The following is a 16,339-nucleotide window of genomic DNA, read 5'->3' on the forward strand; positions in this document are numbered from 1 at the left end:
AATCATTTGTTGACTACAATACTCACTGAATTAGATGGTGCTTCTGAGTTCAACACTGGGTTCAATATGAGTTCTATAATTTAAGAGAGTTCGGTGGCCTTCACAAGGGTTCTCTGAATATGTTCAACGAGTTCTTCTTTTGTGCCCTCCTGGCTAGATTTCTAATTATTATCGCCTATCTCTGTTAGAAACCCCCGGCCTTCTTTGGTACCGCTGCAGTGGACGTGCACTCCAAATCCCCACTGTTAATCATTTCAACATGGCGGCCATCCTGCAAGTGGGGAATCGATGCAAGATGTTTAAAAATTATATCAAATATCGGCAGTAAGGCTTATTGTCATGTTAGGAATTCGGTTCAGTACGGATAGAGCGTGAAATCTCTTAGCCACAACAGACACCACCCTCCTATATGATCACGTTAACAATTTAAAGGTTATATTACCGTGACACAAGTGAGAAGCAACGAAATCAACAGAGCGACCCAGTCTCGTGTGACTACATCGGTGACACTGTCTCTCCAGCATTATATCCAACCATATATACCGCAGAATGCAGCGCTCCCATTCAACACGACTGCATTTCATAGCCTATCGCGAACCACTTTGTTATCTGTCATGTTTCTTATCAACTTGAGCATCAGAAGAACTGTACAGGTGTTGCTGGATTTATGTTACCACCTCCAGGAATTTCTTATCCTGTCCGTAATGAAGGAGCAAACTGCATAATTAGGACCTTCATAACTTGTACTATTCTCCAAGTATAATTAGAATGATCAAGTCAAGGAGGATGAGGAGGGCAGGGCATATAGCACGAATGGGGGAGACGAGGAACGCATATACGATATTAGTGGGAAAACCAGAAGGAAAGAGACCACTGGGAAGACCAAGACGTGTTTGGGTGGACATTATTAAAATGTATCTTAGAGAAATAGGATGGGATGGTATGAATGGAATTGATCTGGCTCAGGATAGGGACCAGAAGAAGGCTCTCGTGAAACGGAAATAAACCTACGGGAAAATTCTTGAGTAGCTGCAGAATTGGCCGTTCCTCAAGAAGGTCTCAGCTCCATGAGGCGGATAGGGAGATGTCTCCTAAAACGTCACACACGGAACCACTGCGGACTGACAACTGTATCACGTCAACATATATTTCATACGGAAGGAAAAATGTTATAAATTGAAATCAACGTCGTATCTAAGCAAATGAAAATATAGGGACGTTTCGGAAACAAAACTGTACGCATTAGTGTACACAGGTCATGACATTCTAAGACAATACAGAGGAGAATTTGCAGCTCTAAATGATCAAAGTAAGAGAACGTACCTCAAAATTGTTTATTGCAAATTGTGTGGAGAAAAACAGAAATTATGCTAGTGCGTCTACAGAACTATGAACTACTGTTGCTAAGTGGGGATCCTTCTCCTTAATAGCCGTTAACAACTTCCAACTGCACAGACCTTTAAAGTGGCATTGAAAAGCTTGTCCACAGGGCATTCCCTTTCCACAACATTATACTTATTTGAACCGACGCGAACACACTCGTAGAATTTCCTGCAACCGTCGGCTGCAAATACGCCTTCTTCCTTACACGCTCTCTTACACTTCGATGTTTTGGTATCGAACTTTTGTCCCCCACTGCATTTGACAACTGCCGTTGGCTGGTCGCGTACACAGATGCCATAGATGGAAGGATCCTTGGGATAGACGACATACTCGATTGGACGCGCGTATGAACACTTGATGGTCGCACAGTCGGCCGAGACCTTCTTGCGAACGCAGGTGTGGTTCGCGTGCAGGTACACATAGCTGGCGGGACAAGTGTAGGTAGTGGCTTTCAGGCTGGCGTCACACGAGTGGAACGTACTGCAGTCGTCAGGATCGGGAAAGTACCCCTCTCCGGTGCACTGGAATTCCTGTGGGCATTCTTTGCCCTTCGTGGAGTTACATACACCACTGTTACAGTAAGGCTGTGCTGGATTTTGTGCGGCGCAGTTGTAGGACCCTAATGAAAGGTATTTTCCTTCGGAGAGATAGAAGCAAATCGGTGCTCTGTTGCAACTGTAGCAGACGGGCCCAGTTGCAGTGCAATGCTCATCAGTTCGGGCAGAATCGGCGAGAGCAGAAACCAAGGGCACAAGAGCACTGGGGAAATCTTCTGCGACCTCAGCGTGCACCTGAATCCACAATAAGAATAAATCCTTTCAATGTGCAATGCACGTCTCACTACAAACAGGAAGAGAGGGTGTGCATTTATAAACGCCTCGCAACAATCAAAACATCTTCCTTCGTTTTATTCATTTGAGGAAGTATCTGCCGAAACGTCTTTCAAATAAACATATACATATAGATTAAAGATAAATGATATATATGCTGTGATACAGTGTATTCTAGAAGGCGGTTACAGACGTTTCGGAGTAACATATTAATATCATCTTCGGGGTTCAAGGATAAGAGAAGTAACCAGTAAACAGAGCGAGCTGGGCAAAAAGGAAACTTGAGATCTGTGAAAGAAAGCTACTGTTGCGAAATATACTGCTCAGAAATGAAGTGACACTGTTCTTAAAAGTTACCATTGTACAATACTGTTCATGGAGGAAATGCCGTAGAAAATTTTGTATCTAGCAAATGATCGACTTAGCACACAAATTTCTTCAGATATCGCGTGAATAGTAACACTGATCAGACACAGCTGCATCTGTAACATCTCGATTTTACTGACACAACAGTGTTACATTTCATAAGTACTCTTCTATTTCTGTAGCATATTTTGCAACGCTATCAGCACCTAGCGACCACCTCTGTGGTCCAGTGGTCAGAGTTCCTTCTTACAGACCCAGAGGTCTGGGTTCGATTCCCTTCGCTGCCAGATTTTCTGAGAAGTAGTGGATTTGGAACGGGGTCCACTGAGCCTCGTGAGGATAACTGAGAAGCTATTTCAAAGAAACAGCGGTTCCGGTCTAGAAAACGGAGATTAACAGCCTTGGGGATCCGTTGCGCTCACCACGCGACACCCTCTACCCGCGAAAGTTGGCACTAACTTCGTACCGATAAGCGGCCGTCACTCGGTCCGTATACAGGGTGGGCCAGACTCAATTAGGCAGTTTTGATCATTAATAACTAACCAATCCAACAATACACGGGATAATGGGAAAGTACCTTTTGTTGTCGATAGATGGCAGCATCATACGGTATGCTGTGAATGAGGTCAATACTTTGCCTACTTAGTGCACATCGAGGAATCTTCATGGCCGGTAGACGGTTGTCTATCGAGCAGCGTGTAAAATGTGTGCGCCTTTTCTCAGTTACTAACAATGTATCAGAAGTCCAGCGCAGGATGTTGGAAGAGTCTGGACCGCCAGCAGTCCACAGGGACACAATCGTCCGAATAAACAAGCAGTTTGATGAAACTGCCAGTGCTTTGAATCCCAAGCATCCTGGTCAGCCGAGAACTGTCCGAACTGCTGACACACAAGCTCGAGTTGCTGCAGAACTGGCATCATCTCCTCAGAAATCGAAGTCTACCCGCCGTTTGTCGGTCCTACTGGACATTTCGAGGACAAGTTTGCGGAGAGTTTTGAGTGACATGAAGCTGACGCGATACCATCCACGTCTTATTCATGTTCATGTTCTTAACGAGGACGACTTCGACAGGCGACTTGAGTTCGCCGAGTTGATGCTGACCAAGTTTCAGGAGAACCCTGACCTTATCCGGAATATTTTCTGAACTGATGAGGCCAAATTTCACACATCAGGATCGGTCAACAGACACAACTGCGTGTTTTGGCGCCCAGAGAACCCCAGTGCCACAATTGAATACGATTTCTAGACCCGGGAGTGATGGTGTGGGGCGGCGTGACGTTCGAAGGACTGATTGGTCCGTTCTTCCTTGAAGGTTGCGTCACGGGGGAAACCTACCTAAAGTTGCTGAAGGAAAGTGTCATCCCAGAACTCCAGAGGAGACAGAACTTTGATGAACTGTGGTGGCAGCAAGATGGGGCCCCACCACACTTCACAAATATTGTTCGGGCGTTCTTGCATCAAGTGTTTCCTCAACGCTGGATTGGCCGTCGAGGGCCTGTGGAGTGGCCAGCCCGAGCACCCGACATCACCCCACCAGACTTTTTCCTTTGGGGTTACCTCAAAGACAAGGTGTACGCTAATCCCATTGACAGTGTGAAATATCTGCGTGAGGTGATTGTTCAGGAGTTCAATAAAGTTCGGTGAATATGTGTAGAAAGGCGTGTGAAAATGTTGCTTTGCGTCTGCAAGCCTGTGTTGACTTAGGTGGTGCCCAGGTTGACCAGCATCTTGAAAATCGATGACTTGTGTGTGTGCGATTCCATTTTTGTAACCATTGCAATTGTTAACATTTATCAATAAAAATAACATCTAATCAAAAACTGCCTAATTGAGTCTGGCCCACCATGTAGTTCTTTGCGGACCAGAGGCTACGGAGTTTATCAGCACCTAGAGAAGTATATTGTCGAGAGACGGCATAACTGATATGTGATTAATTGGAAAGGAATAGAAACAAAGGCGTCGTGGCCAATTCCAGGTATTATCCCAGGGTTTTCATGAAAGAACAGTGGAAAACCCCTAAAAAAACACTGAAGGTAGATTGCGTTTCGACCGAGACAAGAACACAGCACCCCATCATTACACCTTCAAAATATTAACGTTAAACCAACCTGCCGTACGGTATCTAAAATGAATTCAGAGGCTGTGTCAACATCACGTAATGATCTACATCTTATGTAATCATCAGCAAGTTGCGATATTTATGTCTTCAAAATATAACGGGGAAACATACACACGGCACTGGAGATCTCCTTGAACACACAGTTCGTTTGTTCAGGAACGTCGCCAACTCAAAGGGTAAAGCTATCCGTGCAAAAGGCCGTGGAGGCCCATAGCGTTGTGAGACTCTGAGGCTCCCACATTTTCGAGACAATCGGCTCACGCATGGCGGTGAGGTTGTCAGCCTTACGAGTCGTCTGACCTTTATCCCCGAGGATTATTTCTGGTACTCATTTCTATTAGAGGCTGAGTAGACCCCATGGCCATAGTGCAGCTGGAAGGATTAGGTCAACTGAAAAATCAAAAAACCTCACCGGGAGTCGAACCCGTCAACTTCCGGCTTGTACCACAGTGCCTCAACGAACAACTTACAGTATACCCTTACTCAAAGCGTAGAGATATTTTAAACAGCACAAGAACATTGTTCATGAGCGTTGCTAATCAAGTAAAAACATGTCCTAGTTACTATACGCTGCGCATTCTGCCCATTTGCACACAAATATATATGACTAACATTCATCGTATCTGTAACTAACATTTCAGTCAGACTACGTGAAACAGTCTCTTCCTGCCAAACAAATCGGTGTGCTGAAATGAACCAGTTTCTCCCGGAAACCCGTCAGAAAGCTGACACAATGTAACAGGCTACCTGACTGGACTGCCACTGATATGAAGAGTGGCTGGGTCAGTGGAACTGACTGACTGAGTGGACAGCCAATGGTATCAAGAAGGGATGGCTCAGTGGAACAGATTTACTCGATGACTGGATTGCCACTGACATGATCAGCGGCTGGCTCACTGGCAGACACTGACTAACTGGACTGCCACTGATATGAAGAGTGGCTGACTCAGGGGGAGACACTGACTGAATGGACTGCCGCTGATATGAAGAGTGACTGGCACAGTGGAACAGACTGCTTGATATGAACAGCGGCTGTCTCAGAGGAAGAGACTAGCTGGACTGCCACTGATATGAAGAGTGGCTGGGTCACTGGAACAGGCTGCCTGATTGGACTGTCACTGATATGAAGAGTGGCTGGGTCAATGTAACAGACTGCTGACTGAACTGCAATGGTATGAAGAATGGCTGTGTCAGTGGAACAGGCTGCCTGATTGGACTTCCACAAATATATGACTAATATTCATCGTATCTGTAACTAACATTTCAGTCAGACTGCATGAAACAGTCTCTTTCTGCCAAAAAAAACGGTGTGCTGAAATGAACCAGTTTCTCCAGGAAACCCGTCAGAAACTGACATAATGTAACAGGCTGCCTGACTGGACTGCCACTGATATGAAGAGTGGTTGGATCAGTGGAAGAGACTGACTGATTGACTGATTGACTGACTGACTGACTGACTGACTGACTGACTGACTGACTGACTGGACTGCCATTGATATGAAGAGTGGCTGGGTCAATGTAACAGACTGCTGACTGAATTGCACTGGTATGAAGAGTGCCTGGGTCAGTGGAACAGGCTGCCTAAGTGGACTACAACTGGTATGAGGAATGGCTGGCTCAGTGGAACAGACTGATTGGACTGTCACTGGTATGAAGGGTGGCTGGGTCAGGCCGAGCTCTCCTATCGGATGATATTAATAAAGAGTTAAATATTGTATTACCGCCACAGAAGCGATGAGCAGTGACACCACCAGGAAGATGAAGCCTCGTTCCTTGTGTGCCTCCATTGCTGCTACTGAACCTCCAGCACTCCGGCCAGCCTTATATACTGTTCAGAGTGCAGCTTGAAATCCCGTCGTGACCCAGTCTCTTATCTGTTGGGTTTCTTATAAATCTGAAGGACGATTTACTGCTTCCCTCCGAGTAGTTCAAATATACCATTACACCACCACTCAACCACGTTGCTATGGTAACATCAGGAAATAATTTCCTTAATTAATTCTGTCATAAAAATCCCTAATTTGGAGACAAGTTTTAAATCGTGGAATACATTTTCATACTGAATTTCCATTCAAATCGTCACGATCCTCGCTTCATTATTTTCTTTTTTGTGTACTGTATTGTGAAAAGCCGGTCAAGGTAGCCGAGCGATCTAAGACATGTACTGTCTTCGCTCGCTAGGAAGCGGGGATCGTGGGATCGAATCCCATAAAAGGCTTGAATGCTTGACCTGTGCTTAGGCAGAGACCTTGCGACGAGCTGATCACCCTTCAAAGGAGTCCTACCGTCTGTAAAAACGATCAACGAAACTGAGAAATCAGCCCTGTGCTCCAAAGTTGGAGCGAAGAGGAAGAAAAAAAAATTTTTAAAAGAAACCAATTTTCATTTGAGATTCAGAGCTTGTTCTCATTTAAATAACGCCATTATTCGATATGTTTATAAATTTGCATGTCTTGCATACAGACCAGGCTCCATGTGTTCCTTGTCACAACGGCTCAGCGCGTCCTCAGGTTGCGGATGGGGAAGACGTCCTCCATGTATGGAGGGACGTTTCGAATATATTGAATAAGAAGTCGCGACAAGGGGGATCCTCCACCTTGGGGTTTAGGTGTGGTGCTAACACCCCTCACCATTAGAAATAAGGTTGTTACGAAAATTTGCAAGCAGCCTCGGATCTGGACGGATCCTCTCGATAAACGACCAAAGCTAAAGAAAATGGACACGAGAATCGGAACTTGGACTGTTAGAGAAGTATGTATAGGGCAGGATCGCTCAGGGCAGTGGCGGAAGAAATCTTAAAATATACGCTAGATTTGGCGGAAGTACAGGTTAGATGGGACGGAGGTGGCATTGAACCAGCAGGCAAATATACATTCTTCGTGTAAGAGAATCATATCAGCAGTTAAGAGGGTAGAGTTCTTTAGTGATAGGATATCATATATACGTGGTAATACTAAAAGGTTGCAGGTGTGATATCATCATTATGAATGTTCGGCCGCAACAGAAGATAAAATTGATGACATGAAGGTAGGTTCTATGAAGAACTGGAACGTTTGTTAGATCAATTCCCGAAGTACCCTATGAAAATTTTGTTAGGAGATTTCAATGCCAAAGTAGGAAGGGAAGACAGTTTCAAACCAACGATTTGGAATGAGAGTTTGCATGAAATTAGTAATGCTAATGGAGTTAGAGTAGTAAACTTTGCCACATCAAAAAAAAAATCTTACTGTCAAAAGTACAATGTTCCCACATCGTAACATCCATAAATTTACTTGGACATCTCCTGATGGAAAGATACACAATCAAATCGACCATATTTTGATGGATAGGAGACGGCATTCAAGTACACTTGAAGTTCGATCATTCAGGGTAGCAGATTGTGATACTGACCACTACCTGGTGGTGGCAAGGTTAGGGAAAGACTGGCAGTGAGCAAACAAACAACGCACAGAGTTCATATGGAGAGGTTCAATCTCAAGAAATTAAATGAGGTAGAGGGTAAAGAGCAGTATCATACTGAAATCTCAAATAGGTTTACGGCTTTGGAAAACTTGGGACACTGAGGTGGATGTTAACAACGCTCGGGAAACTATAAGAGAGAATACCAAAATTTCTGCCAAGGAGTCTAGGTTATTATGAATTCAAGAAGCATAAGCCATGGTTCGATAAAAGATGCTCAGTATTATTAGAGCAAGGAAAACAAGACAAATTGCAATGGTTACGGGATCCAAGTGAAATAAATGGGGGTAAGCTGAACAATATAAAACGTGAATCCAGAAAATAGTTCAGGAAAGAAAGAGGGAATATCTTAAAGACAAAGCTGATGAGCTTGCAATGAACAGTAAGAACAAGGGCGTTAGAGACCTGAATAGGGGTATAAATAAATTACTTTTTAAGAGGGGTTACCAACCTAGAAATAACTTTGTGAAAGACGAGAATGGTGATCTGCTTGCAGATTCCCACAACATTTTAAATAGGTAGAAGATCTACTTCTCTCAGTTATTGAATGTACATAGGGTCAGTGATGTTAAGCAGATAGAAATATCTACAGTTGAGCCATTAGTACCTGAACCTAGTCCTTTCGAGTTTGGAATTGCTATTGAAAAATTGAAAAGTTATAACTCACCAAGCAGTGATCAAATTACGGCAGAACTTATTCAAGCAGGAGGCGAAATATTACGTTCTAAGATCCATAAGCTAATTACTTCTATTTGGCATATGGAAAAACTGCCTGATCAGTGGAAGGAGTCTATTGTTGTACCGGTTCATAAGAAGGGTGAAAAAACTGAATATAGTAACTATCGGGGGATGCCACTGCTATCAACTTCATACAAAATTTTATCCAATATTCTTCTCTCAAGGTTAAGTCTATACATAAATACAATTATGGGGGATCATGAGCGTGGGTTTAGACGTAACTGATCAGACCTTTTGCATTCGTCAGATACTGGAGATAAAATGGGAGTACCATGAGAGAGTACATCAGCTATTCGTAGATATCAAGAAAGCGTATGATTCAGTTAAAAGGGAAGTATTGTACAATGTTCTGATAGAGTTTATACAGTGACCCCATGAGGAAACCAACCCGCAATCTTCCAGCTTGTACCATAGTGCCTCGACCAACTAAACTACCGGCTGCTCCAAACTTCATACCGATAAGAGTTTTGAATCCACACAGACGTTCCAAATGGCTGTATTTACAGTTACTGTGTGACTTTATTAAAAAAGAAACAACCTGACCTGCAGAAATACTTCTGCCGCACTACGTCCACTGGATATAAGAAGATTAAGTAAATTATTTATTTAACAATTCTTCTTGAACTGCGGAGCTCTGAAGTGACGAATGACCAGTGGTAAGGGGGCATTCGTGCCCTAGTTTAGAGAACTGTCCAAGCATTTACCTAAGGATATTAGCATCAGCTTCGCTACTAATATTAAAATCTGCTAGCCTGTGTGGCCCGCGGGCTGAACTAGATTTCCTCCGGGTTATAGCTAACAATTTGGGGAAAGCTGACCAGGTTTTCATTCAATCTCTTCTCAGAATGTTTTGTTACAGTTCGTCTATATGTTACAGTTCTCTTTAATACTTGAATAAATAGCGCAGGCTCTACACTAACACATATGCGTTTATTGGCACATCTTGAGCGCAAGACGCAGAGAATTTATCGGAGCGAAAATTGTTTCTAATAAAATTTGTAGATAAAATTGAAAATATCTTTTATGCCCGATGTTTTTTTTTCCCCATTTAGGTCTCACGGATTTGGAGACAATTTCGGGAAAAAAACGTTGAACACTCCAGAATTAATACTGTCATGTGTTTCGTGTATAACGCGACAAATAACTTCACGCATTATTGTGTATAGCGAATTCAATTTCACATTCGCTCTTACAATCACACAATTCACAGATTCACAATTACTGCTATCTGCAGTATTACAATTACTACACTGCAAATGCTGGTTGGCTGAATCTTTGACTCGTAACTTGTAACTGTACCTCGTAACTTGAGAACTAACTTCGGCGGCTGATACGCTTTAGACTCACTGCGGCGGCTGTGTATTTCCCTTATATAGTCGCAGCGCTTGCCTGTTACGTATTCGGTACCGCTGTTGCCTCACGCCGTGTTACGTCAGTGCGCGCTGCGTGCCTCGTCACAGTAGGAAGCGGTGCCACGTAACCCATCGGGTGCTACGTCACCGTGGCCAGAGCTGCCACGTCACTGCTGAAGAGGGAGGGGTTGTCCTCCATTGCGCAACATGTCACAATACGCTATGCGTACATGTCCTAACTTGTTTGTTGTTCCATACGGTGTCTCTACTCGTGCCACAGAGTTCAGACGTACACTACGCGCCCACTGGTTGTCATGCTTTTTCTCGTTCCGCTGCGTATGGAGGACGGCAGTGCGAACAGCGCTCTCTGAAAACTAACAACTGTAACCGTTCCACTGCCGTACTGACTATTTAAATATAATTTATTTTATTAATTTGAAATTTAATTGTTGAATGTAAGGACATGAACAAGTGCAGTGAGACTTACGTCAATTCTTGTATTTAAGAGCTAGCGTCTTCCCACGCTTACAGCAAAAGCAGAGAGATACCCGTTGTGGATTTATTAGGGGAAAGTTACGTAAAGAATGGCTAAAGAAGTCTTTGTGAGTTCCTTAGTTGACAATTTTCTACAAGCTATATATTTTAGCAGGGTGATGGGTTTACAACCCAAGCCACGCTACACATTCGTCACTTTTTTGACAGGAGTTCGTTAAGACAGAATTTCTTCACCCCTTTGTAAGAGTTAAAGTGATTGGAGGAATGTCTAATTAGAATACCTCTAAATTTTAAACTGACCAATCACGGAAATTTGAGTGTGTGACAGAACAAGGACGCTGGTGAAAGCCAGGAATTGAATGTCCGAGGAAGCGTCAGTCGGAAATCAGGACTCGAAAGGAGCAGACGTGAAGTCACATACCGGGCTATCTAGATCAGAAGTAACTTTGTAGTAACAAGCTGTAATGATAAAGTGTAATAATCTGCTGTGAAGTGTGAAACCACGGTTAGAAGTATAATAATAATATTAAAACAGGACGATCTCAATTTAGAAGGTAGCAAACCGTCCGACAGTAACAAGTGTTTGATAAATTGTAAAATGAAAGTGTCGCAATTGATCAAGAGTAATAATAATAACTCTGAAATTCAAGTGTGGTGGTGTTNCCTGAGAAACTTAATCCTATCAACCCTGAGAAGTTTAATCCTAACCCTGAGAAAATAAATTAAGAAGAAATAAAAAGGTAGGTGGCGTCATCAACAAGAAGGAGAGGGTGAGGAGGAGCCGTTGAAGAAGAGGCGCTTCCGACGAAGACGTCGCAACGAGTCCAAAGAGTGCGGTTACACAAAGTTGCTTTAAAAAGCAGGGAAAATGAAAAGCATATTAGCGGGCATCGAATTCAACATCTATGGAATAGACTATGTTACACACGGAAAATTCCAGTTACAGCCTTAAGAAAAGATTCACGCGGTAGCGTAGTTGGTTGAGGCACTATGCTACAGTCCAGAAGGTCACGGGTTTGAATCCCGATCAGGTGAACTTTCTCAATTTACGTAATCCTTCCAGCCGCATTATGCTTCGGGGTCGACTCAGCCTCTAACAGAAATGAGTACCAGGAATCTTCCTCGGGGGTAAAGGGCGGCCGGTGCGCAAGACTGAAAACCTCACCGCCATCTATCAGCCGATTGTCTAGAAAAAATGTGGGAGACTCGACGTCTAACAATTTTATGGACCTTCACGGCCTGTTAACAACGATAGCTTTACCTTTTTTTACCTTACGAAAACTAAGCTTAGGTGTTGTTATTTGTCAACATACTTGTGACATGGCCCTTGAGCGCCGCATCACGACAGAATCTCTGAAACGGCCATGGACTACTTGTACATTACATAAACCACGCTTTGTTATTCATCGATATCCATAAAAATCTAAAATTACTGGACAGAAATTAGTGAAAGTCGTCCAAATTTTTAATGGTTTGTCCAACCGCTCGGACACGGACACTGCCTAATAAAGCATATAGAGACAGAATGGTCAATTACAGGGTTCCAAACTGTCTCTTGCTTTTATGGAAGCAAATACTGTCCCTCAGCGTCCATGATAACGTGTGGCGGAGCAGAGGTACGTCTGTATGTATTCTTAATCCCGGCACTAGACCGAGATGAGTGGTCAAATTCACGCCCCGGCCGCTATATTCACGGGGAGAAACATCTGTAGACACCGTCCAACAAGCTGAATGGACGCCAGAGACGGCACAGAAGCTGTGGAGTAGAGAAAAATCTTCTGCCCCTGCCAGGAATCAAATCCTGGTCGCCCACACCGCATCCTAGTCCCTTTGTCTCAGTACGACGCACGTAACTGGAGAGTTGTAGCGCGTGAGCCCGTTCAAAGTCAAGGGACGTGTTCCTCTGAAACGTAGGCTGACTTTCGATGGGCTACATAGTGTTATATAGCAAGAGAGAACGCTTCATGACCAGCGCTGTGAGAACCTCAAATCCTACATAAGAAAGTATCTCTTTGAGCTCTTAGAAACGAGTATCCATTCGTAAAACCGTGCCGCCGTACGAGCAACAGCTGGATCCATGGCCTCGTGCGAGTGTCGCTGAATATCCTACTTCAGATTTATAAGAAACCAAACAGATAAGAGACTGTGTCATGACGGGATTTCAAATGCAATCTCTTGCAAGTGCAACGCTGCACTCTGAGCAGTAATATAAGGCTAGACGGAATGCTGGAGGTTCAGTAGCAGCAATGGAGGCACACAAGGAACGGAACGAGGTTTCATCTCCCTGGTGGTGTCACTGCTCATCGCTTCTGTGGCGGTAATACAATATTTAACTCTTTAATATTATCAGATAGGAGACCTCGGCCTGACCCAGCCACTCTTCATACCAGTGGCAGTCCAATCAGTCTGTTCCACTGGGCCAGTCATTCTTCATACCAGCTGCAGTCCACTCAGGCAGCCTGTTCCACTGAGCCAACCACTCTTCATAACAGTTGCAGTCCAGTCAGCCTGTTCCACTGAGCCAGCCACTCTTCATACCAGTTGCAGTCCAGTCAGGCAGCCTGTTACATTGATCCAACCACTCTTTATAACAGTTGCAGTCCATTCAGGCAGCCTGTTATACTGACCCAGCCACTCTTCATACAAGTTGCAGTCCAGTCGGGCAGCCTGTTACACTGACCCAACCACACTTCATAACAGTTGCAGTCCAGTCATCCTGCTCCACTGAGCCAGCCACTCCTCATACCAGTTGCAGTCCATTCAGGCAGCCTGTTATACTGACCCAGCCACTTTTCACACCAGTGGCAGTCCAGTCAGGTAGCCTGTTACGCCGACTCAGCACCCTCGTGAGCTCTTTTTTTTTTTATTTCTAGTGGGGTGGGACTAAGTCCCTTGTACTGCGGCCACTTCTGGCCTATTGTACCAGCCCCAGATGATAGGTGAGGGTGATTGTGGAGCAATTGGTGCAATAAAGATTGGCAGGGGAAACCGAAATACTCGGAGAAAACCTGCCCCAGCGCCACTTTGTCCACCACAAATCCCACTTGACCAGAGCCGGGATCGAACCCGGGCCGCCGCGGTGGGAAGCCAGCAACTAACCGCTTAAGCTATGGCGTGGCCAATCGTGAGCTTAATAAATGCTTACTGACATTACTTCGTGATGCTATTCTCGCAATCAAACAGATGTCGATTTTTCCCTTTTGATTTCCTCAGACAATGATGTAAATATTTATGACTCCCAGTAATCACTATCCTTACCACTCCAACCTTACTCCTTTCTATCATCTTCCCTGCACCGACATTGCTTTTTATTGTGAGACTGATCATTTTGTGTACTAAAATTTGACGAGATGTGAGCTGAGCCCCACATAAATTCACTGTTAAACATGTCCATTAAAGCTGAACAGATGTTTCGGAGGAATATGTCGCCCCCATTTTCAGAGTAGAAAAACACGCCAAGCAAGACACTAGCCCGTAGCAGGTAACAAGTATCCCTGTAAATGTCAATGTATGTGGTGGGCATGACTCCTCTAACCACATAAATACGGTATTTCTCTAAGCCAGTTGTTTGCCTTCCTCTGTTGTCTTTTCCATGATCACAATTTCGGTTGTAGTGACATATGCATACATATTAAGGAAACGGTGTGAAGTTACAGACTGGATAAGCGGCCTCCGTAGTCTAGAGGTAACGTTCCCACCTCATGACTCGTAGTACGCGGGTTCAAACCCGGCGGAGGTCGTCGAATTTTTAAGGGCGGAAAAATTCAGGGAACAAGTCCTCCGGGAGGGACTTTAAGCCGTGGATCCCGTGTCGTAGCTTTACGGCACGTAAAAGAACCTCATATCTCCAAAGGAGGTCACTAACCCAAATTAACGGACGTTTCCCGCCCAACAGCAGTCTCTAATACCTCTGGTAGATGGGGGAAGCATTATAGATACCTCTCAGCTAGTAGAGCCGGTCTCGCTGGCTGGGCGGGACTGATGGTAAGCACCAGTACCGGTAGGATATAGAGACTGGTAGAAATCATAGAGGGAAGCACAATGGACCAATATAGGTCTAAGTGCATGGGGAAACCCACCCTCTCCAATAACTAACTAACTAACTAACTAACTATAGACTGGATATGTTTGGGTAAGCACAGGGCGTGTGTGGCTCCTGTGAAAACTGTAATAAATGGCAGTGTCTAATTTATGCAGGTGGAATCAGGGTGACATAGCGGCCTAACAGCTACATCTGCTGGAGTGAAAGGCATACCACTCTTTAGCTGCAGAGTGGTACTGCCATTGTGTCTGCGTGGATAATATTGCAATACCAGAAATTAGTTCACAGAATTACTGGGTTTTTGGACTTTTTCCGTCGTCCGGAATTCTGAGAAATAGAAAACACGACGTTTCGGAAACTGGATCTGTTTCCGTTTTCAGGTGATGAAGAAAGAAACCTATTTAGTTGGGCCCCTTAGAAAGAGCTAATCTCAATCAATCTCAAGCCAGTGACTGAGATTAGCTCTTCCTAAGGGGCCCAACTGTGTAGGTGTCTTCCTTCCTCACCTGAAGATGGAAACAGATCAATTTTCCGAAAAGTCGTATTTTCTATTTCCTAGAATTCTGGACGATGGAAAAAGGCCAAAAACCCAGTTATCATCATGTGTCTTATCCACCATCGTCAGAGCTCTTTAGAATCTACGGAAATTAGTTGTTTACATTTCTGTGTTTAGGAGACTCAGGCTGTGTTCTTCTGTCCCAGATGTAACTCGTCTATTGTGAATCATAATTTTTTCTTCTTAATGTATTATTCAACATGTTTCCGTTGGAAGTATAACGGGATATTATAGACCTACCGGTAGTTAACACGCGCAAACACACGCTAGTCTTGTACTCCCAGCGGCAACTGTGAAGGTTGCTACTTTTCATGCAAATGCACGCTCTGATGTCCCTTATCATTAGAAGTGATGGTGATACGAGGCCGGTAAACACAGGCAAACAGGTAAAGTTGTTGCGATTCACAGAGTGACTATATCACGTTTGGCCACTGTCTATAAAAGTGAACGTATCAAATTTCGTGACATCTTCATTCATTCATCAACGGCTGAAGAGCCTTTTGTTGGGACCCGGTAGCTTTTTCAGTTTCTTAATCCAATTAACACTTTGTAGGACTCCTTCAACAGGGATAAGCCCGTCACAAGGCCGCTACCTACACACGGAACAACACATATACAGAATAAACGCAGAGAGACATTTTTGTCTGGACTGTGATTCGAAACCATGACCCCAATGTTCGAGCGGGCGAAGACAGTTCATGCGTCAGACGGCGCGGCCACCGTGATTTGCTTCTTGGCATATAGTCCGCCTGAAACATCTCTGAAAGTAGGCCATACTTTCGGTATGAACGTTAAGGAAAGTCCTCTGTGTTCCAGATGATCTCCAGTAGGTCCACTCTGGTTCCTGCCGTTATGGTGTAAGAGAACGCCTGATCATGCAGCACCTTCACAGATGTTACGAACACTCCCTCATTTCCCTCATTTAGTGGCGATTTTGAAGTATAATAATGTTCATTAATATATTTATGGCTTCTTTAAAGATTTGTCAGTAGCTCCAA

At 44.2% G+C, this 16,339-nt stretch overlaps 1 protein-coding gene across 1 annotated transcript in view; it reads right to left on the bottom strand.

Moving 5' to 3' along the window:
- Positions 1-1,078: 1,078 nt before the first annotated feature.
- The window catches only part of LOC117282559, a 46,489-nt gene continuing 31,228 nt past the window's right edge, over positions 1,079-16,339 (bottom strand). The window contains exon 2 of the mRNA XM_033752710.1: positions 1,079-2,174. Within this exon, the coding sequence (XP_033608601.1) occupies positions 1,434-2,174 (741 nt within the window). The 3' untranslated portion in view covers positions 1,079-1,433. The remainder of the gene's footprint in view (positions 2,175-16,339) is intronic.

This window comes from Cryptotermes secundus, unplaced genomic scaffold (genome assembly GCF_002891405.2).
Source record: "Cryptotermes secundus unplaced genomic scaffold, Csec_1.0 scaffold1089, whole genome shotgun sequence".
Taxonomy (NCBI): Eukaryota; Metazoa; Arthropoda; class Insecta; order Blattodea; family Kalotermitidae; genus Cryptotermes; species Cryptotermes secundus.